At 50.4% G+C, this 27,829-nt stretch overlaps 1 protein-coding gene across 1 annotated transcript in view; it reads right to left on the reverse strand.

Annotated features, from left to right (window-relative positions):
- Window positions 1–10,913: 10,913 nt before the first annotated feature.
- Window positions 10,914–27,829, reverse strand: part of MDGA1 (MAM domain containing glycosylphosphatidylinositol anchor 1) — a 188,255-nt gene continuing 171,339 nt past the window's right edge. Inside the window, exons 15-17 of the mRNA XM_077811908.1 lie at window positions 14,749–14,879; window positions 13,052–13,160; window positions 10,914–11,005 (exon numbers count right to left, since the gene is read on the reverse strand). Coding sequence (XP_077668034.1) covers window positions 10,914–11,005; window positions 13,052–13,160; window positions 14,749–14,879 — 332 coding nt within the window. The remainder of the gene's footprint in view (window positions 11,006–13,051; window positions 13,161–14,748; window positions 14,880–27,829) is intronic.

The following is a 27,829-nucleotide window of genomic DNA, read 5'->3' on the forward strand; positions in this document are numbered from 1 at the left end:
CCTTTGAGTGCATTCCCAAGAGCTAAGCACCCCCCCATTAGCAACACCCTCACACATTGCAGTGTGGCCCTGGAGCTAACCACCCCTTTGTGTTCCCAGACCCAAGTGCTCCCACGTGTCTGGAGGTATTAAGCTCCATGCACACCCAACACAGACTGACACACGTGCACGGTCATTTGAATACTGCAGCTTTATTTGAATGAACCAATCCACGCTGAGAATCTATCGGTTACATGGAGGGGAAGAAGGGCGGGGGATTGTTTATAAAACATCTCACCCTGTTTCAAAGGTTCCTCCTTCGGTCCCTTTGTAGTTTGTGCTTTTAGAATTGTGACCTTTGATGTTGCGGTAGGTGCTGGCGACAGGCCACCCGACGAGGAACAGAGTAGGAGCATGGTCTGATGTGGCTATGAGACAAATGACGGAAAACGGGGCCGTTTTCCCGGGCTCCACCCAGGACGCCAATGGGAAAAACAACTGACATCAAAGAACCTCCCCAGTGCCCACACAAACCCCCAAATACACAGAGTCTGTTTGTGGCATCGTCATGGGTTTCTAATGCTTTGGTCAGGTCAACGTGTTCTTTCTACTGGCTGTGATGACCTAGAAGCAGAAGGGTGGGGGCGGCAGGGTCTCCCTGCTCCAAATCCCACTGAAGTGGCTCACAGTTTGGCCTGAGCTGATTCTGTCCATCACTCCTGCAGTCGAGGACAGGATTTTGGTGTGATCCCCTTTGTGGGACGCAGCAGGGAAGTTTTCCCCAATCTCTCCGGACTGGAAACGAAATGGGTGGTGACAAATTCGGGAGGAGGGAATGTGGAATGCTGGTTGGAACATACCCCCGCGGCAGCCAGTTCCCCATGGGACAATCGCTTGTTGGGGTGACAGCTCTCTGATGCACCCTGCTTTGGTAAATAGGCAAGGTTCTGACGGAAAAACAAAACTAACCCCACAGGGCTGATCTTCCCGACCTGAGTGGAGACATTTCTCAGATCCAAAAGCAGGTGGTTAATGTTGCCTAAGGATTTTCCATTTTGGCTGCTTCTGCTACAGCGCAAGGGTGTAGTTGGGACTCACAATACAAAAAGGCCACATTCCTGCCGCATTTCTGGCCTGCACTGCAAATGGCATCCGAGAGTGTGAGTACGTACTGGGGAGAGCTCTAGCTTGGTTTCGCAAACCCCGGGGTTCTAAGAGCAGGGAATATAGGTCAAAAGCTAATCTAATTGAAAACATTTCTGCTAGGCAACCTTAGTATCAGTGTTGCTACGGTTCCACCTATAAGGATACACCTAGGAGGTGTAAGAAAAAACATCCAGGTTTTGGGGGACAGGAGGCAGGATTATCCCTGGTGAATGTTTGGAGATTCCTACTACTCCGCTCAGTAACAAACAAAGTATCCATAAGGACAATCAGAAAAATGCATGAGAAGGTTTCGGGACTCCCTGCTGTATGAACATTTCCCCGGCCTGAAAGTCCTTCTAACTCCAGCAGCTGAACGTCCCAAGGGAAAATCTCTGCCTTTCTGATCATTTCCGCCTCGGTGGTGTATGCAGAAGATTTACAATATGACAGCTCGCCAGTGTTTGTGGCGTTTAAAAGATACAGAAACTGATCTTGCTCTCCCACTAAAATGTGTGCACAGTCTGACGAGAATACGCTGCAGCATTGCCTGGTTTAGTGAGTGCTGCAGGGGGGGTCTCAGTGTTGCTCAGTATTTATGAAACAGAAATGGCACTACAGTGGTTTCCTGCCACTGCTCTATGTCCCAGTGTTGGCAGGGCAGCTTTCTGTGACTGGTTCCCTACCCTAGTGCCCAGTCATGCAATGTATTAAGTGCCCCCAGCCGCAGTCTTGCCTGGTAAATTAGCACAGGGGCCTGGAACAGTTGCTGACAATGCTGCCTTTGGATGCATTCTTTCAATCCCCTGCTTGCAGTCCCTCCCCAGTGCAGTGTTAGCAGCAGCTGTCCGTCAGTTCCCAACCCTGACGCCCTGGCATGCTGTCAACAACTCTTCCATCCCTTTACCCGTCCCGCAGAGGCAATGGCAATACCTGCACCCAGCAGGTACGACACTGCCTGGGTTCCCAAGAGAAAGCCAGCCAGAACTGATCAAGGTGAGCCGTGTTTGAGACGCAGGACGGGAAAGTGGCAGACGGTCTGTTCACGGCTGCTTTGAGACCTGGTTGGTTGGCCTGACTAGACATTCATCTTTTCCTTTAAGAGCACAGAAGGCACCCCTCACCCTCAGCGTCCAGACAGGGACAGAAGGTAAGGGCTGCTAATGTCTGGCCCATTGCAGCTCCTACTCAGGGCCTGTTCCCCTAGCTTTGCTGAGCCCCAGGGCAACAGTTCCTGGCTCTAAGCTCCTGGCACCGATGGAAAAATCCCTCTTGTAGCACCTAACGCTGAAACACATCACTGTTCTGCAAATAGCAGCCACAATTACTGCCTGAATCACAGCCAGAGCTGGGAGCCAGACTAGAACCCAACTCCGTCAATTAAAGAACTCCTGGTGGCAGAAGGAGGTTTCCTATCTTCTCGGCAGGCCCAGCCATGAGAGGGTAACATGTCTCACACACACAACCCCAGCTAATGCAGCCCTGCCCTCTGCTCATTGCATAAGTTAAAGAGCAGGCAGTTGCCACAGCCAACGAAATCAAATGATATGAAGGGCTGCAGGCCAGTTCCCTGTCCTGTGCTACCTTCTATGGGCCACGCTGTGTCTCAGCCATCCTAGGGGAACGATTGTGCTATACACGGGCTGGCGGGGAAATCCCCTATCCTATGACTAGAGCTTATGGCGAAATGAGGTTCCACCTCCTCCCATGGGAGCACATGGCTCCTAAGCCAGCCCAAACCTAGCAGAACTGGCTAAGCCCTAGGCCTTCACAGCTCTGCCCTCAGAGCCACCCCCCCACCCCCGTTTGCCAGGCTCTCTGTTCCTAACAGCCCCGGCCATACCCTGACTCTTGCTCTTCTGTCCCCCACACAGCAAATCTCCACCATGAAAGGAAGCAGGGTTAGCGAGAGCACGCCTGTGGCTGCGAGCTCAGCTCTAACTCCCTCTGCAGTTGCACAGCCTTCCCCGAGGCCTAGTCTGTACAGGCAGTGTGTTGGTGCCGTGTGCTCGCAAAGGAAACACAGCACAGCTCGCTACCCGGCTGAGTGGGGCTCGAGGAGGGGGTGAGGTGGCTTATCCAGCAGGTAAGCCCCTGCTCCCTCCTGGGCACTGCCACCCCAGGGAGCGTGACTACTGAGGTGGCATGGGGCCCCATTTGCTAGTCACTGAAGTGAGGCCTGCGGTTTGATTGGCAGCCAGCTTGGCACTTAACAGCTAGGCCTGAGCTGCAGACTTTGCTCAGAGCTCCTGCAAGGATGTGGAGTTTGGAGCTGGGTATTTGGGCCAGCCCATTTTACCGGAGGCCAGCTGGGAAGTTCAGATTTCCTTACTGTCCATCACCTCTCTAATCTTAGAGCTTCACCATTACAACACACATTACCAACGTTCCCTACTCCCAGCACACCCATGGGGGCAGCTACAATCCTCCTTTTACCAGTGGGGAAACTGAGGCATCAAGCTATTAAGTGACTTGCCCAAGGCCACAGCAGGGGTCCAGATTTGAACGGAGGCGTTCCTGGCTACTAGCCCCATCCTCAATCATTAGGTAGTTTAAATGACACCCTCAGGCCAACACAGGCTAAGGCAAGGCTAGGAGGCAAGTGGGAGGGAGAGCTTTCCTAACATGGGGGTCCCACACCAAATGAATGCAGAGCACAACACACGCTGTATGTGGCTGCAAGTTCACTCAGCCACACAGCCTGCGGCAAGGCTGGCAAGCAATGCTTCGCCTGGCTAAACTGCTCTGCCTCTCTCTGGCTTCCCTTCTTTTCTGTAAAGGATCTCTGCTGAAAAGGCACCTGCGTGCTCAGGCTACCTCCAGCCTTAAAGGGCGGGGACTGGGGAGCTCTGACTTCCTGGCACGCTGCAGCCCATCAGAGCTGGAGGGATGTAACATCCTAGTTTAGGAGGGACCCAAAGGTGAAAGCAGGGTTCACTTGCAAATTAAGGCTGACCCAGGGTTCCATTGCTAAGTATTGGGATCCTCAGGGGCCACACCAAACCAGACCGAAACGGAGCAGATTGCTGCTGCTCTCGAATGGAGGTGCGGCCCACGGAGACGACCGTTCCCAACATGCTACCTTCCTTAGCGGCCTGAGCACACGGCCTACAGTAGCAGGGTTTCTGTAGGCCCCCCCAGTCGTGGTAAAGATGAAGGCAGCTCAAGGCTGCCCTATACCTCCAGAGGTTAGATGTGGCCTTGGGGCCACACTTTGTTGCTGCTGGGTTAAAGCAACACTGCCAGGCATTGAGTTGCCATTCACAGCCCCCAGAATCCCATTGCACAGAAACAAAGTGATGGAGTGGCTCTGGCACATCTCCTTTCTGACGGCTGGGAGCCGACTCACTGCACGCCCTTCAAGGGGGACTCAGCGGCACTCGAAGGCCCTTGCCCTCATCGCAGGCTGCTGAGTGGATTGGTGCTATCAGCTTCCTGCTGTGAACCACCATCTCCTGGCTATTACTGTGGAGCGTAAATTGGGGCCTGTTAAAATGCAATTTCCAAAGCACTGTGGGACTTGTTTCTCTGCAAATATCTTGCTCATTTATTTAGCATCGTCCAAGGTCGAACAGGGCGAAGGCAAAAACAATCGGACAAAGGTAAAACTACAAGGGTTGGCAGCTCCAGCCCTACTGGGACATGCAGGTTTCCAGCTGCAACGTGCTCTGTGCTTCTGAGAGGCAGAGAGCGCTGTATGCAGGGGGCACCCAAGAAGAGAATAGTGACAGTGTGATGCAGAGAGGGATTGGAATCCCCTCTACAGGCAGGGCCGGATTAACCTTTTGTGGGCCTGGTGCCAAACATATTTGCAGCCCCATAGGGGCAATGGAACATGGTGCGGGGAGATCAGCCCCTGGAGCGAGGGGCTGGCCGGGGGCATGGTACGGCCGGGGCGGCCCCACTCCGCCCAGCACGAGGGCACTATTTACAAACCGGCAGTTGCCAGTTGCAGAGTGTCCCGCCTGGCCCTGTGCTGCCAGCGTGCCTGTTCCTGTCGGGGGTGGGCCCATGCCATGCCACGCAGCCCCCCCCACTCCCGATGGCCAGATCCCGCCCAGACTCGCTATGTCTAGCTCCCCTCCCGGGTCCTCCCACAAATGCACAGTGTCCTGCACAACACCACCCCTACCCAGTGCCCCCCTGTCCACAGCCCCATCACAACTGCCCAGCACCCCAAGACACACATCTTCCCAGCACCCTCCCCTGAGAGCCCCCAGAGATCCACTCCCCCACCCCCTGCCTCCTGGTCACATTCACCAGCCCTGCTGGGAGGCGACTGTGTCTGCTGGGCTGAGCCAGCAGCGCAGCCAGGGCTGGTCCCGGGGCAGGGAATCGCTCTGGCCCCTCAGGAGTGGCGCGATCATCCAGGCCAGGGACTGCCTCAGGACCCACTTGCCTGGAGGGGCCCAGCCAGCCCCCCTCACTGTCCCCTCCTTCCCCCTCCGACTGCCCGAGACTGGCCAGGCTTCTGTACCAGTCCCAGGAGGATCAGCTCCGAGGAGACAGGTGGGGTCCCAGGGGCGGTGGGAAGGAGAGACTGCCCGGAGCCGGAGGTGCACTGGAGTCCGGCCAGGGGGCAGAGAGGAGTCCGTGGCGGACAGGCCAAGAGGAGCAAGTGATAGAGTGTGGAGGGGAACAACGGGCTGGCAGGGTCTTGGGGCACAGTGCAAGCGGAGCAGGCCGGGGCCCCTTCTGAGCATGGGCCCAGCTCCATGGCACCATTGTAAACCCGGTACCGTCTGTTGGCTGAGAAGCACAAAACACCAGTCCAGAGATACAGCAGCTTTCCTGGTGCTGCTGGCTTGCAGGGACTAGGAACAGACCAGGCTAGGAGGTGAAGTAGGGAGCCTGCTCTCTCACAGATACTGAAGACTCTTTGCAGTGTTTCTGAGTGGGCTGGGGCCCAAAGGGCCTAGTATACTAAGAAGTTAAAATTTCAGTGGCCTTGAATAGCAGCTGGGAACGAAATGCCATTTGTAGCATGATTATTAATACATATACATGCCATCAATCAGCCTTGCAAAACTATCATGAAATGTACCAGGCTAATCCTGTGAACAAACATTTGTATTGTACTGCTTCCCCAACACCTCCCCCCAACCCGATAAAACTGCTTCCCCAAGGGTAACATTTTTTCAAGACTGATTCTTAGCTGGTGCACTGAGAGATGATACAGAGTTAGATTTGTACACGTGTCAAACGTAATGTTTTAAACTTCAGTTGTTTTTGAACTTGTTGTGAGTTAAAAAAAAGTTTGAATAATTTTTTAAATAATGCAAAAAAGACGTATTTCTTTTCCTGCTCGCTTTCATTCCAAAGTGGCTGGAAAGATTTTCCCTCAGACTTTCCAATGTACTTGCTCATGACCTGAGATCAAATGTAACATGCCAGTTGTGTTGCCTTCTAGTGGCTGAGCCATATAAAAGGATAAAAGTCTACTACTGCACCAGCAAAAGAAGTTGCACCTGTACTGCAAGGGGTGATAGTGCATGCTTGCAGAGCTGAAAATCCTAGGTTGGTGATCTGTGACTGGGGCTGTTACTCAAATGTGGGAAATTACAATAAAAACAAAATATTTTTTTTCAGAATGCAATGAGCAACTGCAGAGAGGTTTCAAATAAAACTTCCCTTGCAAGCCTAACTATACAATATCACTCACGACATCTGATACCTGCAATCTATGCCTGTGCACACACATTTTGTTTCACGTACTGAGTATATATTGGATTACACCCACATAGCAATTGCCCTACTTCATCTCTACACCTACCTACCAAAGATTGCCCTGTAAATAAACACAGTCACGAACATAGATATAAGCACCTTTTCTCCTGCAGGAGTTTCCCAACTATAGCGAGTAATAATCTGAAATGCAGCCACCTCTGGAATGGAACTTAAGAGTCACACAACAACAGTGGAGGTCAGGAAGTGAAGGATAATGTATCTCATTGAAACTGCATCAGAAACTGAAGGAAGGACACTAATGAAATGTAAGGATTATAATTTGCCCAGGACACTGGGTTTAACATCAGTGTAAAGTGCCAGGCGATCTTTAATGACACGGGATACAGAATATAGTTTTAGACCTCTTCCGAAAGCTCAGTGCAGAGGCTGGGGTTACCTAACCAAAAATACTATTTCCTGCAGGACCTGGAGTTTCCACGGAGTCTCCCATCTATTTAACACAACCCATCTTAGCTTGTGAGGTCCCAGGCCAAGGTGGCCAGGCCTCTCAGGAATAACAGCATGTTCCCACTCATGTGCAGCCTCCATCCCCCTGAATTTAGGCAGCCTTGCTGCTGAACTGGCTCCTTCCTCTGCTCCCGCACACTCACCACTGCTGACAGTGCAATGAATTCCTTCCTTTCATCCTTAATACATCTGACAAGCTGAGGCACTTGGGTTAATGAATCTCTAGTAAACACACCACCAGCTGCTTTCAAGCCACACATAAAGGGGAAAGGAATCTAGGAAGGGAGGGATGAACAGGGGCTCCCTGAGATTTATACAAGGGCAAATTGGCCAAAAAGCAGTGATCATTTGAACCCAATGGCTGGAGAGGGCAATTGCTGTCTAAGGGAAAATCTACGCTGCTCCAATACCACAGACTGGACGGTGACCTTGAGCGTGGTGGGTCAGCTCAGTGGCTCTGGCACATTCCTCCGTGTGTGGTGAATGGGCCAGATGCTGCAGCAGAGCAGGGACGTAGGGGTCACAGGTTTCCCTTTTTAGAATCAGTCCATTCTCACCTATGTCTGCTCAGGGATAGTTCTTGCTCAAGACCTTGATCCCTCTCCTCCACCTCCCCTGCCAGCTCTGCAGGATGCCTCCCGCTGTTCCTCTTCAGGGGAACGTAATCACAAGAGCTCACCCCACATCCCCCCAAAATGTCAAAAGGTGCAAATTCATGACCTGCCTCCTCCCCACCCCCACATCTAGAAGGAAATATGGGCTCTCATGGCTAGCTCTTTTGGAAGGGAACGTACTCCACCGCAAGGCCTGCTGCAACATGAGAGGGAACTTTTGCAGCTGACCCAAATCATTAGACAGCACTAGGCCCCTGCACTGCCTGGGGAGAGCACCAACTCTCCTCCAAGGATTAAGATCAGACCCCCTGGAAAGCATACAAGGAGGAAAGAAAGCTACTTCCTGGAGAGATCACATTCCAGGGCATAGAATTGAAGGAGACTTTCTAAAAAGCTGGGGGCTGGTTGGTTGCATTCCCTGGGGTCTGCTGGCAGTGGGGAGAGGTTACTCTGCAAGGGCCTCACTGCAATACCTGGCCAATGGCAATGGTACCATGTTCCCTTGCTAAATGTTCACTGCAACAAAGATCTTGGCTCAGGAGATGGAGGGACTAAGCAGATGAAGAGGGCAGAGTCCTCAGTCCTGGAGAGCAGGAAAACCATCAGTTAGCCATAGAGGGAATGGAGTTTTGGAACCCCGTGGCTGGACCCTTTGATATCTTTTGGGAAGTCCTCTGTGAAGGATCTCCTCAACCCAACACCCTTTTTTTGGGCTGAGGATGACTGGATGGGACTCCCTTTGGAGCCCATCAGCACACGTCCTACGCTGGCCACAAGGGTCACTACAGAATGATTCAAGATGTCATCTAGAGGCCTGAGGAGTGAGCAGTTGGATCCAGCACTGGAGGATGGGTCTCTTGGACAGTAAAGTAGTGCACTGAACACAGGCCTCCCCACTGGGTGTGAGGGGGAAGCCAGGCCTCAGACATTTTGGGAAGCCAAGCACTGCAGAAGGCTTTGGGCAGGTGATACTTTGAGTTGATTTAGTGACACGCTATTGTCCAGAGAAGCCTAAATTTATGATAAAGTCATCAGAGAGGGTGGGGTGGGGACACGTGTGCTGTTGACTCTACACCTGAGACAGGTCAGTGTACCTCTGCTGTGCCCTGGGAGTAACATGCAGACTGGGTGTGCCTTAGAGGAAAGCATGTCACCTCACTGAATCTCCCCAGCACGCACTGATGCACTCCCCCTGAGAGCCATCCACACAGGTACAGCTAACATTATTCTTTGGAGGGAGGGATGAGACCAAGATAGGCCTAGAGCTGTTTCCAGCCACAACAAGGTCAGCATGGCTCCTACTTGGCTAGCCTATGGGAGACCTTGCTCCTGAGTTCACATGGTACAGCAGATGCCTACCCACCACGTCATCCCCAGGCTAAGCCATGGCTGCTGTAGGGAGCAAGATGGATCTGGCTGGAACAGGGTCAGAGCCAAGAGGCAACTCTCCTGAGACATTGGCTTTATTCCTTCATGGTGGCAGCATGAACTCCATGACGAAGAAATCCCAACTTTCTCCCTACCTGCACCCTCTTCCCCAGCAGCCAACAGAAGTGAAAACCAGAACGATCCCCTCTTTGGGATCCAGCCACCTGCTCTGCCCAGTTACCCAGGAGCTTTAGTGCCCATACCATCCCCTGGCTCCTCTGTTACTCCGGCGAAGGGAACACAGCTGCTCCCCTGCACATCTGGGGAACCACAAGTCCTGGGAGCTCAAGGCAGCAGCTGCAATTTCAGATCCATTCAGTGGGCACAAGGGTTGGAGACTAGGAGAGGCCTGTGGTTTGGGGTGGGGGGATGTAAAGGGTGCAAATCCATGCCCCTCCCCACAGTCTGAAAGGAAATAGGAGCTTGGGGGCGGGGAAGGCTAACAATGGAATGAAGAAAGAAATAAGTTAGTTAACCAAAAAAAGCTGAGAGGAGATCCTGGCCCCAAGGCTGCTGCAGCTCCCACTCCAATGTCCACTGACTGACAAGTGCTGTCCGCATGTCACCACCCTGCCAGCTGCTGCTTTTGTTTGCAGCCTCGGCTCCATCATCAGAGTTTGTGCACCCAGCAGTGGGAAGTGAGAGATGCAGAGAGAGAAGCACCTGGGAGCATTCGGTGGCTGGTGCTGCAATTGGATCGACCCAGGGTTTTTCCACCACTCAGTACAATCCAGATGATGGGTCCACTCCGCTGTTGTCTTCTTTGGGTTGGAGTCGGGGCGGGAGGACACAGAGAGTGGGGGAAGGAGTGCGGTGTGGATTAAAGCAAATCACACATAGACAGTTGAATACACGGAAGTCTGGAAGATGCAGATGGAGACACTGAAGCACATGCAGCATGGAGCGAGAGGCTATGGCCAACCAGCACTCGGGAGGTGAGCTGCCCCACATGGAGGCAGGTGGGATGTTACCGTAGGGGCACTGCAGCTGGTACACGGTAGCCAGAGCCAGAAGGATAAAGGTGGAACATGGAGAGCCAAAAGGGGAGCGCTGCAATACACCGTCTCCTAAGCTGTGGGCTCTGCAGTAAAGAAGGTAACAGTTCTGGTAGAAATTTGTGCTTTAATATATATATATATATATATATTTTGTTTAAAACAAAGTTCCCACTTCCCTGAGGAAGTCCTGTCCGATGTTCCCAAGGAAACACGGGGAGGGGGAGTTTCCTCCTTCATTCGTTCTTTACATTTTTGTCATTCCCATTTTTCTTCATTCCTTCTTGTGTGATTGTTTTCTTCCTTCCTTCCTTCCTCTCTCTCTCTCTCTCTCGTATTTTCTGTTTTTATTTATTTATTTATTTTTAGACATTATGACTTTCTTGAGGAATCCACCAGGTCCTGAGCAGATCCCTTTGCGTGGTCATGCTTGTCAGTCTTTGGTAACGTATGGACACTTTGGTGTGCCAGTGAGGAGGGGGAGGAAGAGGAGCAGAGGTGGCTGAGTAGGAAAGGAGCAGGAATGTCTTGGCCAGAAGACCGGAGCACTTGCTTGCCATCATCTGAGCAGCACGTAAAGGAAAAAAGTCAGTGGCCCACCGAGAGAAGACCTGTGCAGGGTTGGGACGCTGTTCCCCGGAAGGGCGACTGCTGCAGGCCAGAGAGAGAGAGGGAGAGATTGGTTATGGAAACGAGACATACCCTGTAGAGCAAGTCAACCAATGTCAGTGCCAGCTGGCCCCACAGGAAACTGCAAGCTCAGCATACACTAGATACCTGCCATCCTACCCTCATTCTTCTCTTCTTGGGGATCCGGTTGAGACCGTAGCTGGGACTAAGCTCATAGGACACCAGCATTTGTGCTCAGGGACAGAAGTCAAGGAAAAACCAACGTCCCTCTTTCCCAGTGCAACGTGGCATCAAACTGGCTAGTATAGTACAGCCATGGCTGCACATCCTACAGCCAGCAGGGAAGGATCCCTCTTTAGAAACCTCTCATGTCAGGAAGATATTGGCAAACTGGAGAGGCTTAGAGAAGAGAACCACAAATGATCATGGGGCTAGAGGGGTTTATTTCTGAGTGAAGATGAAAGACTAAATCTTTCTTGCCAAAACAATGACTGAGGGTGATGTGAGATCCACCTACTTGTATGTGAAAGGTGCATTTTGTAAGTAACAAGAGAGATTGTTCAGAGTGGGATGGGCTGTATGGTGAAATAAAGCCAAGTAAAACATTGGCTGAATATCAGAACATATTTCCTGACCGTAAGATTCATTAGGGTGGGGAACTGTCTCCCCGGGGAAAAGGCACATTGCTAAGGACATTTTGAATGAGACTGAACAAGCAACCCTGGCATATACTCTAGGGAACAGTCCTGCCTGGGCCTCAGAGGTGGACTAAATAGGCCCCAGTACAGCTACTTCTGTCCAATCTCGAAATTCTAGCATTCTCGGGTTAGCTGGTACCCTCTGTTCTGGTGCAGTCTGTCCCTCATTGCAGGACTTGAGCCTTAAAGGCTCAAAGAAGATCTACCTCCTCTCCAAGGCTGCTCAAATAACTAGTGTTAACCAGCTCCACTGGTACAAGATCTGTGATACTTCATAAGCCTCTCCAGAAATAGTGATCTTGAAACTGCCCAATACCCTGGCCAAAACCTTGGCATATTAATACAGAGTTCAGTGCCCAGTTGCAGGCTTCTGACCAGCTAGCAGGTCCAGCAACACCATCCATATGGATTCTGCATCGTTCTTTAAGGTCACGTTGACCCTGGGCTGTTACTTGCCAGTTCAGGGGTTAGAGATTCTGGAGCAACCCAACAGCAATGTCAAGTTGACCATGAGAGATCTCTGTCCTACCCTATCAGGCAGCTAAACCCTCCTCCCCTTTCCTGTTGGAAGGCTTTGCTTTAATAATGTGTCATCATACACTGAGCAGTAAACCAAATACTTCCCCATAAAACCCTCCACACCCTCCAACTCAACCCTCCCCCACAGACCCAACAGACATCCAACACCCACCCTACACAGCACCCACCCAACACAATCCCCCACAGATCCAACCAACACCCAACAGCCACCCTACACACCACCCACCCAAAGCAACCTCCCCCACACCCAACCAACATCCAGTCACCCTACATGCCACCCATCCAACACAACCTTTCTGACACCCAACCAACACCTACCTTACACACTGTCCACCCAACACAAACACCCACACAGACCCAACTGACATCTAACACCCCTCCCAAAACCCACACAGATCTAGTTGATATCCAACACCCCCCAACATACCAGACACCCAATTCTACATACCTCCCATTGCACTAGCATCCACTCAGACCCACTTAACATCCAACACCCACCCTACAAAAACCAACCAACATCCCCTCAACTCAAAAACTCACACAGACCCCATTGACAACCAACACCTACCCAACACACCACCTACCTCCCCAGCACACACACCAACCCACCCATGCCAAGCAACACTGACATAAAAACACCACAGCCACAAACATCCCACTAACACTCACTGAGCGACACACACCGGATACTTATACTTACATGTGCTCCCTCTCTGTTCACCGATACATGCTCATATCAATGCATCAGATCCCCCCCATGCCCTTTCTTCCTCTAGCCGCCCCCCAGGTGCCCACTCACATGTATACTCAAGCCGGGTCACATACTCACCTTTATTTGGGCCAATCGGCTTCCTTGGGCAGTCTCCCGTTTTCAGAGTGACATCGTCAATGGCAATATCCCCCTCGTAGCTCGTGCCACGCACGCCCTCAAAGATGATCTGCGGACGGAGACAATGAGCAGTGAGGGGGGCTGTCCCGAGACAGGGGAATGGCCTCACTGACGGGCCAGGCCCATGTATACAGAACAGGTAGGACACAGAGTACCACATCCACAGTCACCAACTGCCCAGCAGAGGTGCCCTGACTGTGAGGGGGTCCCACCGCCAGCCCCGGGTCCCAGACTCCTGTAGCCCACTGGTCACCCCCCTGAACAGTCTCTGTTCCCTACAGCAACATGGCTGCCCCCCTGGCTGAGCCCCCCTGAGCGGGATTTGTTGCTCTCCCAGCCCTCTGGTCACCCCCCCACAGCCCCTGGGCTGTTCCCCATGGGGCCCTTCTCCCTCTCCAAGCCCCCGTCCCCCGGCTGCATCCGTGTGGGGTTCCTTGTGCTCATCACCTGACACGCCTGCACTGTGCAGAGGGTCCCTCTCCTAAGTGCCCCTGGGCAGGCCAGTGAGGGACCTAGTGTCACCAAAGCCCTGGGGTGGGAGTAAGTTGAACTGGGGCAGCCCCTTCTCCCCACAGATAGACAGCGATTCCCACTCCACCTTTGGGGCATCTCCATTTGGGGGCTGTAGGGCTCCCCTCCCTATGCCCCCCACCCTGGTCAGGAATCCTGGAGAGACTGGCTGGCTGCTTCCTTCTCAGAGCCTGTCATTCATCAGCCTGAGCTCCCTCTTCTGTTCCCATGGTTACCAAACTCTGCCGGCAGCCCAGGGGCAGAGACTCAATCACTACCTGCTGGCGGCAGGGAGGACACAATTGGGGCCAGCTCTCACTCACTGTGCAGAGGGGTAAAACCCAGCTTCGGGCTCGTCCCCTCTTCTGCCCCCACCCACACTAGTCCTGCACGGCCACTATCATCCCTGCCCAGCTACCCTGGAGAGAGCACACACGCCCTGCTCGCCCCTCAGCACAGAGCTGCGCGCAGACTCACATAGTTACTCTCATGAGTAACTACATTCTTCTTTGTGATTTTATAGCACCCCAAAGTATAGGCCCTTCACGACTATACAACAAATCAACGCACACAGACTCAGCACTCACAAGTAACCCTACAACACCGACCCAGCATGCAGGGCATTGCATTAAGCACCCTACAACAACTAATGGGTGCACGCCCCTGCACTCACGAGTCCCAAAAGAGTGCCAAGGCCAGTGCTCACAAGCAACCCTACAACAACAAACCAGTGTGCATGGCTCCAGAGCTCACAACCCCATCCCCAACAACAAGCTCACAAGTGCTACAGTAACAGACCAGTGCGCACAGATCTGGCACTCACAAGCAACCCCGCAGTATCAGACCAGTTCCCAGGCCAGTGTTCAACCACAGATTGATAGTAACAAATCTGTGCTTGTGCATGATGGAATTGGGCAAGAGGTCTGCAGAGGCATGAAACTCCATTCTCTTCCCTCCCTGAAACTGGTTGTGACTTTTAATACACTCCCTCCCCACAACCCTGGGAGTGGGGAACTGCTCTGTGCCCTCCCCTGTTCCCTATTAGGGCTGTTTGGGTGATGGCTCTTCCTGGGCATAGCATGCATCCGGGATGGGGGGAAGGAGGGGAAGCTCTAGTACCTGCTTACCTGAAAGGGTCCTGGGGGGTTGATGGGGACGTGTGCTTGTTGCCACTCATTTCCTCTGTTCCCGCTGAGCGACCAGACTTGGGTGTCAATGGCCCGTTTGTTCCGCAAACGAACCAGAAGATTCAAGGAGCCTGCAAGAAAGAAACTGGACACTGGAGGCCTGGGTCAGGCTCCATCAGCTTGCAAGTGTCCCAGAGAGTCCTGCTGACATTAAGGACCCTTTGTCAGTGGCCCAACAGAACTGCCCAATGATTTCAACAAGGGTCAGTTGCCTATACCTTTGAAAATCTGGGCCACAGAGACCATCCAGGGCAGGACTATGCTCCTAGAGCAAGAGGACAGAAGGGGATGGGAACCGGGGAGGTCTGTAGGACTTGAATAGAATCGTGGCATCTCCAGCCCCCGCTCTGAAGGGCTGGGCTGAAGCCACTGCTGCTCCTGAAGGGCTGGGCTGCTGTGTTCTGACCTCGGTACTTCACTCTCAGAGGCATCAGGCACAGGGCAGGGAGGGAGCAGCCCCCTTCCATACAGCTCTGGTCACACTGCACCTAGGAGCATTTCATACGTGGCAGCCAAGTCTCAGAGGTAGGCTGGCACATAGCAGCTGATGTCTCGCTCTCTCTCTCTGGTTGTGGAAGGACCCCATCGGGGTGCTGCACTGTCAGAAAGCTATCAAGTTGGAGGATGTTCAGGGATGTGTAATAAAGATGATGAAACGTTTAGACTTGGAGTGGCTGACTCAGAAGGAAAGGTTAAAAGCATGAAATATCTGTAACTTGGCTAACACATCACTAGAGGCACAGTGACACTGCAGCCGGGAGCAAGCCTCCCAGCCCAGGTAGACAGACATGCACTAGCTTAGCTTGAGCTAGTGCGCTAAAAATAGCAGCATACATGTTGCAGCTCCAGCAAAGACGTGAGCTACCCACCTGAGCGCAGACCCAGGGGTTGGGTGGGCCGGGGAGACTCAGCCGCAACTACAATGCTGCTGTTTTTAGCAAAATAGTGCAAATCTGTCTACTTAGGCTGGGAGGCTAGTTCCCAGGTGCAGTGTAGACATACACTAAGGGGGAAGGGAGAGAGATTGCCTAGAAATGGCCAAAGAGTGTCAGCATGAATGGGGAAGAGGGATTGGTCAGGGAGGTCCGAGGGACTGGTAGTAGGAGTTATGGGATTATAACAAGCTGAACATCAAGAAAAAGTTCCCAACATGGTGAGACACAAGACTGTGGAACAGTCTCCAAAGAGAAGGAAAGGAAACCCCCATGTCTGGTGTTATTCAAACATCACCTTGGGTTTAAGCCAGGACTGGTGAGGAGGCAGGATGGATCAGCTGATCTAAACATTCCATCTCTGATTCCTAGGAGGAAATTTGAACAAGTGAGGGGAAAAAAAAATCCTTCGAATGGTAAGAGCAGATTCTTTCCCTGGAGGCGCCCATTTTGCACTTGGATTGACACCACGAGCCGAGGTGACATGTGACCCAGCACATCGCTCTCTGGAGAGGTCAGCTGGCATTGCGTGACCTTGGGAAGACTGAGATAAGTGAATCGAGGCTCTCCTCCATGGAAACACAGAGACTGGAATGAGGAAAGTCACTGTGCGTGTCTCTAGCAAAAAACAGCTTTGAGCCACAGGTGTCCTTATGTCCTCCCTGCCCACTGGCCTCAGAAACTCCCAGTGAAGGAATGTCTGATTGAAGAAGAATGAAGCCTAAATCTCATTGAGGCTGTAGGGTGAATTGATGGTCCAAGAAGGAACTAAATAGTCTCATTGACATTGATCTATGGGGTTATGTTGAGCACAGCTAATTACAGCCACTAGAGCTGGGAAGGTGAGAGGTGCAGAGAGAGGAAAGAATTTGCATGAAGCTGCCAGCGAGTCAGGATTAAAAACAGCCACCCTCTATTCTAACCTCATTCAGTGACTGACGCTAGGATCTGCCATGTAAGAGCCTGGCTGAACAGCCACTGGTGGGACAAATTGTTCAGTAAATGGATTTTGGTGCCCTAGGAAAAAAGAGAAGGCAAAATGGAAAGGGACTAAAAGGAGCACTGGAATGTGAATTGGTGCCAACTAAGCACTGTCTGTGAACTCCTGGTCGAAGCCCAAACCAATCCTGAGCACACTCCTGACTGTCACCTCCAAGCCTCTGCTCTACAGTAACAAGGGAAAAGGAGCAAGGCTATTACCTTTTGCCCAACAAAGATCTCCAGTAATAAAAATAATACTAATAAAATAAATAAATAAAATAATAATAATTAATATGCACTTCCCAGATGAGGATCTCGGAACATTTTACAAACATCTGTGAAGCCTCACAACTCCCCTGTGAGATGGGTCAGTATCACTAGCCCTAGTCTACAGAGGAGGAAACTGAGTCACAGAGAAGCTAAGTTACTTGCCCAAGATTATATTACAAATCAGTGTTAGAGCTGCGAAGAGAACCAAGGTCTGCTGACTCCCAGCCCTGTGCTCTAATTACTAACCCGTGCTGCCTCCCTGAGCGTGCCTGGAAAGACATTCCCCTCGCCGGTCTCAGTGACTATGGCCTTCTGCTCGCTACTCTGATGGATTCATAGGGCCACGTTCAGACATGGCAAAAAGAGTGCAAGCCCTTTGAAATCAACAGGGTTGCAACTACTTACGCCAGTTCTTGATCTGGCTCAGAGTCATAGAAATGAGAGATTTGGAAGATTTATGAGGCCTTCGAGTCCATTTCTTCACTCAGTCAGTGCTGGTTTGTTTCCTAGAATGCTCTCAAGGTCCAGCCTATCTTAAATGCCTCATGACGGGAGTACTTCCTCTTGGCAACAAACCCTTGGCTCTGGCCTCCAGATAGGACTATCTGGTATTGTTGGTCCTGGGCTATCAAAAGCTGAACAGCTTCCATTCTAGTGTAACAGCTGGGAATACTTAGCTGGGAAGACAGGTGGCGTGGTGGAGCTCCACTGAGATGACAGTGGTGCCTCCTGCTCCACCCCACCCCTCGTCTTCTGATGGGGCAGCCGGGGTGGCATGACACACACAGACGCCCTCTGCTGGGATTGTGGGGGACTGAAGGTTCTTTCTTCCTAGACCAGACCCCAGCTTACTTGAAGAGATGGAACAACAGGCTGAGAAGGTAAATCCCAGCCAGCCTGAAGATCAGCAAAGGCAGGTCTGCTCCATGCCACCCCAGCAGATGGGCTGTGAACATATGTGGCCCACTGCCAACAACCTTCTGCCTAGCAGAAGGTTTTGTGTGTATGGGGGTGAGGAAGGCACCAGGAGAGGGCCCTGTGTCATGAGCCACGCTGATCCTGCCCAGAGTGCTGGATGTGATCAATGGAGCCCATGGCACACGGCCTCATGCTTTCCAGGATATTTCTCTGAAAACAAACTCTGCGAGCAGGACCCAGCTGAAATCCACAAAGTCCTGACCAGTGACCATGTGCAGCTCTGGTGACTAGGCACCTCTGTGTAACAGGACACTTCTCTCATCCCTTCTAATCCTCCTTACTGCCTGCATAATTTTCAACCCCCTGATAAATACTTCAGATGGGTTCAGGTCAAGCCAAACACCTTACGCTTGTAAGGGGACCAAATGTTCTTCTCCTAGAACAGAGGCTGCATGTCCAACCAGTTGTTTATAAAGGCTGCCTAACAGCTCTAGGTGGGCATTCCTCAGTAGCAGACACTGTACAGTTCCTAGGATAAGGAAGGATACTCTGGTGGTTACAGCACAGGCCAGGGAATCAGGACTCCTGGGTTCCATTCCCAGCTCTATCCCTCTATGACTTGCTGTGAGATCTTGAGCAAGTTACTCCCTCTCGCTCTGTGCTTTAGTTTTCCCCATCTGTGAAATGGGGATAATGATATTAACTCACTTCACAGAGCAGGATTATGAGGATTAATTAATACTTTGCAAATGCTTTGTGATCCTTGTGTGGAAGATGCCAGTGAGTGGGAGAGTAGTAATTATACTGACTTTCCAATGGCTCCACGTAGGAGAAAAATCTAACTGGGAGATGCCTCCAGTCCTCAGCTCACAGGCACCAGAGATGGGCAAGGCCTGTTCTGTTCATTCCCTGGGGGCCAGTGCAGGATGGCTGCCTGCAGTTAGGGCAGGACAGGAAACATTTTTCCTAGCTTATGAGAATTTTTGAAATTTTCCCATCTGAAATTGGGTGCAAAGTTGAAATCTCGAAAATTTTCACAAACAGAAAATCTAAAAAAAAAAAAAAAAAGATTCGAGTCAATCGAAACGTTTTGATAATTTTGAAAGGATGTTTCAATTTTGACATTTTTCCTTTTTTTAAAAAGTGTAGATTTACTAATATTTCCAAACAAAAAGTTGCTTCAAACTCAAAACCCCCAAACCTTCTGGTTCAACAAGCTCAAACTTATTTTTGTTACCAAAACTGTGTTGAGTCGAGTGCTTTGCGGACTCTGATCCTGGTTCACAAAGTGTGTTGGTCTTGCCGAATCAGCATTTTTCAGCAAAAAACGTTTTGCCAAAAAAATTCCCGACCATCTGTACTTGCAATCTAGCCACCAATCTAGTTTTATTTTACCGTGATGTAGTTTCTCATTTAGAAATCCACATTCTTACTGGTAGTTTTGTTGCCTCTTTTCATTCCCCCACCTCCTCCCCATCTGTTTGACCTTTCCTCTAAACACCTGCTAGTGATACACAGATAAGGGGAGGCCAGGTGTCTGTTGCTAGAACGTTGCAGCAGGTCGGAGCCCATAGTGACAGAGAGATACAGAGGAAATCCCTGGGCACTGCCAGTCTCATTGGTATCTCCCTCCAATGGGGCGATCTTGGTATTTTATTTGTTATCTGTATTATTTCATCTTTTCTAATCAGAGGGGAAAATAAAGACCTGTAATAAATGAGGGGGAATCAATTACTGTGTGAGTAAGCTGTGCCTTCTGCTGGCTCCTTTTAGCCCAGAGCTGGCATTTCAGAAGAGTGGCGTGTACACAAAAGAGCACCATCTGGGATGACAGATACAGTAACCCAAGGGGATGCTGCTAAATGTTACCTGCTTGCAGGATGAAAAGGTCTTATTTCAGTTGCCATGGGATAGAAACTTCACTCTGTCGGAACCGCGACAAAAGTCAGGAACAGCTGGCACGGGTGGGCCAATGAGCCAGGGAATGAGGGTGGGCACAGTACCTGAGGACAGGCTCAACCCCTGGGAAAAATGGCAGCTTAAGCAGCAGTGTGGCATTTTCCACAGCAGTTTTAGGCAACACAGAGCTGTACGGCGAGACTAACATACTAACCAAAGGGATAATAGATCTAAAAAGTATGGCTGGAAGGAAGGAAAGTAACTGAGAGATGAGGTCTAGCTTGGAAAAGGAGGAGGGTACGGCGAGTGGAGAGAGACCCACAGAGTAGTATGCATAACACTGTATCCCTCTAGCTTGATGGAGTGGAGTGTGAAGCCAGGTGGTGTTTGGGATCACAGAGCAGACCCAGATTAGCTGTAGGCGGGGGTACAGTTTCAGATTCAATGGTGCTGAAACTCAGAACAGATGTCCCTGTAATATTCCAGCCCCAAAAGGTGGAAATCTCATGAGATCAGCTGTTCATAGGCGATTTTGGCTGCAGCCAGAAATTAGACTTGGGTCCAACTTCAAACCAATCAAGTCTGGGGATTCAAATCCCAGAAATTCAAAAGGGGGTTGGATTCTAGGTTAGAGAAACAGAGATGTAAATAACAGAGTGATCTACCATACAGTAGATGTACAGGGTAGAGCCAACTGTAAGCCTCACACAAGGGCCACAGACCTTGACCCAGCCCAGAGAGACGAAGCCCTTCCTCCTGTAACCAGGCCTCTGACTGCATCCCCGGCACTATTGTTTATTTTAACACAGCTGATCATAAAGCAAGCCCAAAGCTCAGAGCAGGCAAATCCCTGGAGCGAGCTAAAGCCCTCAGAAGGAACCTATTACTGTTCATAATCCCGGGAACAAACACAGGCCTTTCTCTTTCTCATTTAAATGAATGATAATGAAAAGCAATCAGCGGCAGGCTTGCGTTCTCATTATGGTGCTGTGGCAGAAAGTTACCACTCAGAGGTGAGACACAGAGTGGGGAAAATGATCATATTGGTGATGGAGGGAGAGAAATACTATCAAGCTGCACTGAGCTGTAATTTATAGGACTGTAATTTGTCTCTGTGCCATGATAAGAGGTATTTACTCTTCCATTGTCTCTAATGATGCTTTGTATAGCAACATATGTGTAATAAACACAATTACAGGCTCTCAACAGCCTCCCAATCCTGCTTGCTCAACGCTTCATTTCACTCCTATTTTAATAGATGGGATTCCATCCAAGCTCTCTCGAGCCCTAGTCCTGTCTGTGGGATCACTCACACCAGACCCAAGGCTCATTTACAAAGCTCAAACAGAGCTGAGTATAGTGGGAACTAAATCTGCCTTGATAGCAGATTCCCATTTCCTGTCACCAGCTTGGGCCCATCCTTGGATGCCCTCAGAACAGTCGTTTGGGCTTATGAATCCATCAGTCTCTTCTGGAGCTCCCCTCCCTGACAGGGATAAGGAAGGCAAGAGAGGAGGACAGAGCCAGCCACTCTCTCAGCTGGACACTTGATTATTTACAGCCCAGCAATGTGGAAAATAAAGAGCAACTTGAACTGAATGAGTCTTCAAACCCCTGCATTCCCCCAGGCAGCCCGAGGAAGGGTTGGGAGAGCCTCGATTACAGCTCTGTATCTCAGCTGGTGTCTTTGGAGACCCTACCTGCTCTCTACCTCTCTCAATAGGACTAGCCTCTATTCCTGGTGAGGTGGAGGTGCTTCCTTCCCCTGAGATAAGGAATTGAAGCTCAGGGCCCTCAGGTCTCTCTCAATGTCATGAAGAGCTGAGCCTCCCCTTACCTTCTCTGTGGGCTGCTCTGTGCTGCCAATGTGCTGACACAGGCAGGTTGTGCCTCTGGCCAGAGCTGTCATTCCCTTATGGACTCCACTTCACACCAGCTCCCCCTAGATGCTTCCAATCAGCTGACGGCAGGCTCAGGACTGGGTCCCAACTGCAGTGCTGTTGTTCTTTTAGTACTGAGAGTACCAGGAGACAGCATCCCTACTCAACAGGACTCTCAATCACCCTACCATGGTATTTTGGATATTGCTAATAGACCTGTTCCTGAAACATGGCTTTCCGCTATACATTGGACATGTGATATTGTATAGCACCTATCTACCAAGAGCCCCATCCCTGGTATCTATTATCCTTTTAGAAATGTCATAGTCAGGGAAGGGAAGGCATTTCCATTATAAGGAACTATTGTCCATATACTACAGTAAATAGCCTTTTAGTCTTGCTCGTCTTCAGCCCAAGTCAGTTTCAAGGGTCTAGTTGTCACTCTCAGAGCTCTGATGAGGCTAAGGCCCAGCTACTTCAGGGACCACCCTCCTTCAGCATCCCTGAGCAACAATCTAGAGGAACAGTGATTCTGAAAGAGGCCAGGCTGATATTTGAGCAGAAAGCCCTAGACTGGAACTCCAACTCTAGAGATTAGGAGGAAAGGGCGTCACTTGGTTTAGGGCTTGACACGGCCCCTATTGAAGTCTATGGCAAAGCTCCTCCAGCAGGATGAGGCCCTCACATCACAGAGCAATCTTTCCATACCCCTATCCTGCTCCAAAGCAGGCTACACAAAGCAAGTATGACTGTTCCTGCTCCTTGTGATCTTTCTCCAGTCTAACCCACAGCCATACAACCTATGGGGGGAAGGGGAGAGGGATAGGGGGCAGAGAAAATGGCCCCTCCCCACACAATGGGAGCTACTGTTCTTAATTACTGTATTGGGTGCCTAGATACGCAGTGACAGACAAATTAGGCAGATGGATCAAATTCATCCAAAAAAACATTTTTTTTAAGAAAAAAGCCCTGGCATGGACCCATAGTGAAATAAAATATACACCCGGAGGCGCAGACTGTCATGGGAAGACTGATCATGGTACAGAAGAGAGAAATTGGATTTTTACCATCATAAAGGACAGACAGCATGCCTGCATGCAGACCCTGATGCCAGCTCCTGACACACTTCCTTTCAAAAGGGCCACACATCCCAACCCACACCAAAGAAAACCCATCCGCCTGCCTCTAGTGCCTGCAATGGCTTCCCCCAACCCTCCACTAGGTTTATCTGTAATGCAGCTGATCATCAAGCACAAGCCTGAAGCCCAGTGCAGGGTCAATCCCAGGAGCGAGCTGCAGTCCTCAAAAGGACTCTATTACTCTTCATAATCCTGAGAACAAACATGGGACATCCTCTGGCTCATTTATATGAGCAATAATGGAAAGCAATCAGCACCAGGCTTGTGTTCTCAACTGCAGCACCATGGTGAAGGAAGGGAGGAAGAGAAATTATTTCAAAACACCCTTTGCAGGGCACATATAATGAATCCTGGGGGAGTGGGGCTGGCCGCCAGCACCATGTGCTAGATCCCCACACAGATAGGGAGTATACCCAGTCCCAGTGGATTCTGCAGGAATTTCTGTAGGGCACCTGAGAAGATTCACAGGGTGGAGATTTGCATCCCAGACTCCAGTTCTGATCTGCATTTTATTACCTAGCCGGCCACCTTTCCTCGGATCTAAAATGTCTCTCCAATGGCACTGCCATCGAACCAATGTGGAGCTCAGCTTTCACATCCTGTTCAGGGTAGCGGGCTAGAACACCAGCTACTGGTAGGCACTACTTTGGTTTTCTCTTCACCCTTAGGCTCTTTTTACCCATGGAGCTGGGGATGTGACTCCCCGCTCATGCAGACATACTCAGGCTAGCTCTTTCATCCACCTAGCACTCTGGAAAGGGGAGTGTCACTGCAGTAGCATGGGCAGCAGTGAGCAGGATCCAGGCCGGTTTGGACATGGGGCAGCTAGCCTTTGCCACTGCTATTGATTAGTCAACTGGAGTACAGTATTTTAGGATCTCACCTAACTTGATAGCTTTCTGCTTTTCCAGTTAAGCAGCCCCTCCTTGCCCTGGCCTGGGAAGCGGACTCCAGGCTTGCAGCCAAACTGCCTTGCTTTGCCCATCAGTCCTGGATCAGTCCTTCCCCTGCACTGGGCAGTGTAGGATTCCTATTCCAGTCTGCTCACACCTCAGATCTTTGTTTCCAATTCAAATCATGCAGCTTCCACATGTTCTCCTTCCCCTGGCTGCCAGTTGTTAACAGTTAATGGCCAGTCATTGGTCTTCCATTATATCTTCAAGGCAACTCCAGTCATCTGTTGACAGCCCCTGATAGTTCATTCATACCAATCCAGACTGCCTACAGGACCAACACCCATCTCTTATTCTTCCCCCCCGCCGGACCTCCCCCATCTCGGAGAAGAAATTAACACCTCCACACCCAGTGGGTAACACCACAAAGTGCAAAAAGAAAAGGAGTACTTGTGGCACCTTAGAGACTAACCAATTTATTTGAGCATGAGCTTTCGTGAGCTACAGCTCACTTCATCAGATGCATACCGTGGAAACTGCAGCAGACTTTATATATACACAGAGAATATGAAACAATACCTCCTCCCACCCCACTGTCCTGCTGGTAATAGCTTATCTAAAGTAATCATCAGGTTAGGCCATTTCCATACCTGGATTTGTGCTGGAAATGGCCTAACCTGATGATTACTTTAGATAAGCTATTACCAGCAGGACAGTGGGGTGGGAGGAGGTATTGTTTCATATTCTCTGTGTATATATAAAGTCTGCTGCAGTTTCCACGGTATGCATCTGATGAAGTGAGCTGTAGCTCACGAAAGCTCATGCTCAAATAAATTGGTTAGTCTCTAAGGTGCCACAAGTACTCCTTTTCTTTTTGTGAATACAGACTAACACGGCTGTTACTCTGAAACCACAAAGTGCGTGAGTGAACTGAGTCACACATTGCTTTATAAAACAAATACAGACACTTCTCACGTTCTCCACAATGGGTGATCGGTTCAGAAATCACAGGGGCCCTTCCCTCTGGAAGCTTTGCCTAGTTCTAGCACCAGGCCCTCTGGAGGGTTTTGAAAGGTTTATCTTCCCCCACACTTTGATTGTTCCTGTGCGTGGCACCTCTCGACCAGGAGTGTCCCAGAAGTACTGGATACTAGCAGAGAGGAGAGATGTTGGGGCTGTTTCTGCCAGGAGGGGAAATGGGCAGTACTTGCCAAGAGGGAGCCTATGCTCAGAGGCTGTCATGCTTTGCAGACGAAGAGGCTGGGATCGAGCCAGAGGGAACGCTGACCCTTCTCAGGATTGCCAGTCACTTGCTCACCCGCTGTTTGTTCCAGGACGTGTTCAGTTGCCTCCAGGAGAATTCTCCTTGGCAGTGCAGCGCAACACAGAGCCCTCCCTCGCTGCTTTGATTGCCGCCCCTTTCATCTCTGCCGTAGGAGATAGCCAGGCCCTCGCTCCCTTCATGTTCTCAGCTCCCTTGGCCAGAGCACGGCGCTGGGCTCACTCTCAGTCTAGCTGAAACAGAAGTCTGCTTCATTAAGATACAGAGGGTTCAAAAGAGCAGAGCAGCTGGAGGCAGAGAGAGAGAGAGGCTTGGCTGCTTCACTTTCAGGCACTGCCTTAGCTGGGTCTTTAGTCACAGAGTCAGAGTGTAAAAAGCTTCCTGGAGCCTGCAATGAGCAGGCGGAGATGGAACTGGGAACATACCACAGACCAGGATGAAAATGACTTATGTTTTACTGGGGAGGATTTGCCCATTCCTGTTCTCTGCCTGTCAGCATCCTTCTCCCGCCATTTCCTCTAGGCCTGGGCTATAGGTCACATACTCGCATGTACCTCCTGGCACACTCCCACCTTGCTTTATGGAGAGTAGCTCCCTGCACCTTCAGCCACTCAGCCAGCCACTCAGTGGATGCACAATTTACACGCTGCTTGGGCTCCCTGTGGTCTCTCAACCCCAAGACCAGAGGCCAAGTGCAGAACAGCTGCTGGGCCCCAGATCTGTAGCAGCTGGTGCATGCCAGACGGTTGGGATGGCTCAGTGCAATGCCCCAGCAGGCAAATAGCGGGGAGGAGCAGGTGAAAGAAGAGCAGGAGGGAGCACTTATCTTTGCTGTGGAACTGAAGGTGCTGCTCCAAGTCCATTCTCTGTCTTCTCACTCACTCCCCACCCTCAGTAGCCGATCAGAGGTAAGCCTCGCCAAAGGACAGCATGCAGGAGAGGGTAGCGGCCTCGTGGTTCAGTCCAGGGAGGATGTTTTAACATGTTCCAATTTGTTCTACTTCTGGTTTTCTGGCAGGATCAGATTATAGCAAGACAGACCCTTCCCATTCTGGGCTGCGACTGGAAATTCTGCAGGAGACAGGCTGTTCTGATGGGATTCCCACCCTGCTCCTGCAACCTCAAAAGGTTTAGATGTTGGGGTGCCTCCCCAACCTCTCAAAGTCTTTTACTAGCTGGGCAGCCACGACTGTGGAAGTGATGGCGGTAGCTGCACCTGCATCAACAGGTTCATGTATTTTAGGATTTTTCATGTAAAAAGTGCTAATTCCCAATGCACAATTGTGCCTCCCTAAGGCCTGTTGGAAGATTTTAGCCTCAGCAGCCAAAAGGCAGTACTGTACTTTGACACACCGGGGACATCCAGCTGGTGCAGCAGGAATGAACACTAGCACATCTGGTTGTTCTGCTGAAAGGTACCTAGATCAGCTAACTACAGGATAGATGCACTCTTCATTAACATAGCTCTACCATTGGGCAGTGGTGAAGCCATTAAAACTCCACTTAGAGAAAAGAAAGGTGGCCTAGAAATACTTAAGGGGAATGCGGCTGTGCAGGTAAATATCCCACGTTCTTGTTATTTCTCTTAAATGCTTGATAAGTTTTGATTAGAGGGTTTGCATAATTGATGAAAACTCCTCGTGCCTTGGAGAGGTGGTTGGGCTGCAGTTATAAACAGCTGCTCAACCTGGTGCAAAGGTTCTGTAATCCTAAACCAGGGCCATACTTGGAGACGGAGTGGGGTCTCCTCTGAGCAGCTGGGGGTGACTGGGTTAAGCTGCTTCCCCCAGGGACACCCTTCATGGCAACTCGAAGTGGGCGAACAGTGCCAAAGGCAATCTGCAGATATTCACTGGTGTCTGTAGGTGAATCTGCATTGCCTGTTTGTATCCGATGACGATTCATTTCCCACTGATGTTCCTGTAAACGAATTCCCCGGCAGGAATGCTGCCAAAACAGTGAATTGTAAGCAAACATGAGAGCATGTTTGAAGAATACAAATGCTGAATGTGTATTTGTATGTGCACTGGAAACTTGATGCTGTGGGACCACACTTTCAGTGTGGGGGAGCACAGGGGAGTGGGCAGGTAAGGGCAGATGGATTTATGGTAAAAAGAGGGAGGGGAGAAGGGGTTTTAGTCACAGAATTAAAAATCAAGTGGATCTTTTCTTTGTCCTTGATGAGTTCTTTAGTTTTTAGACTCTAAGCTCTCGGGGCAGGCGACAGTTTTGTTTTACATCTGTAACGTGTCAGGCACGCTTTAGGTGCTGTATGCAAATAAATAACAATAAGAATCAAGCTCATCCAATCAGAGGATAGACACATACTAGTTATTGGGCTCAAGTTGGAGTAACTGGATTTCTCAGTCTGTGACATAAAGGAGGTCAGACAAGATGATCTATTGGTCCCTCCTGGCCTTAATAATCTATGGTCCTAATCCAAAACTCATTGAAATCCACAGAAAAACTCATATTGACTTCAATGAGCTTTGGGTCAGCCCCTATGTGTTCAATCAAGAGAGTCTGAACAACATTGTACAAATATCTGGTTATCTTGCCAAGTATTTATAACCCTGCTCCTCATCATGACATTTGAGCAACTTCCAAAAAATAAAATAAACAAGCAAACAGCTGCTATCAGAGTACACTGAAGTATAGCAGAGGATTGAATGCTCCTCGCCCACAGCAAGCAACCTGTGAACTGATATTTGTTTGCATAAAATAGTCAAATACATTTTGAACAAACAAATAAATCAGAGAAAGGCAGAGCCTATTTAGGGATGATTCGTGAACAAAAAAAGGGTTAAATGTATAGAATAAATTATTC

Source organism: Eretmochelys imbricata, chromosome 3 (genome assembly GCF_965152235.1).
Source record: "Eretmochelys imbricata isolate rEreImb1 chromosome 3, rEreImb1.hap1, whole genome shotgun sequence".
Classification (NCBI taxonomy): domain Eukaryota; kingdom Metazoa; phylum Chordata; order Testudines; family Cheloniidae; genus Eretmochelys; species Eretmochelys imbricata.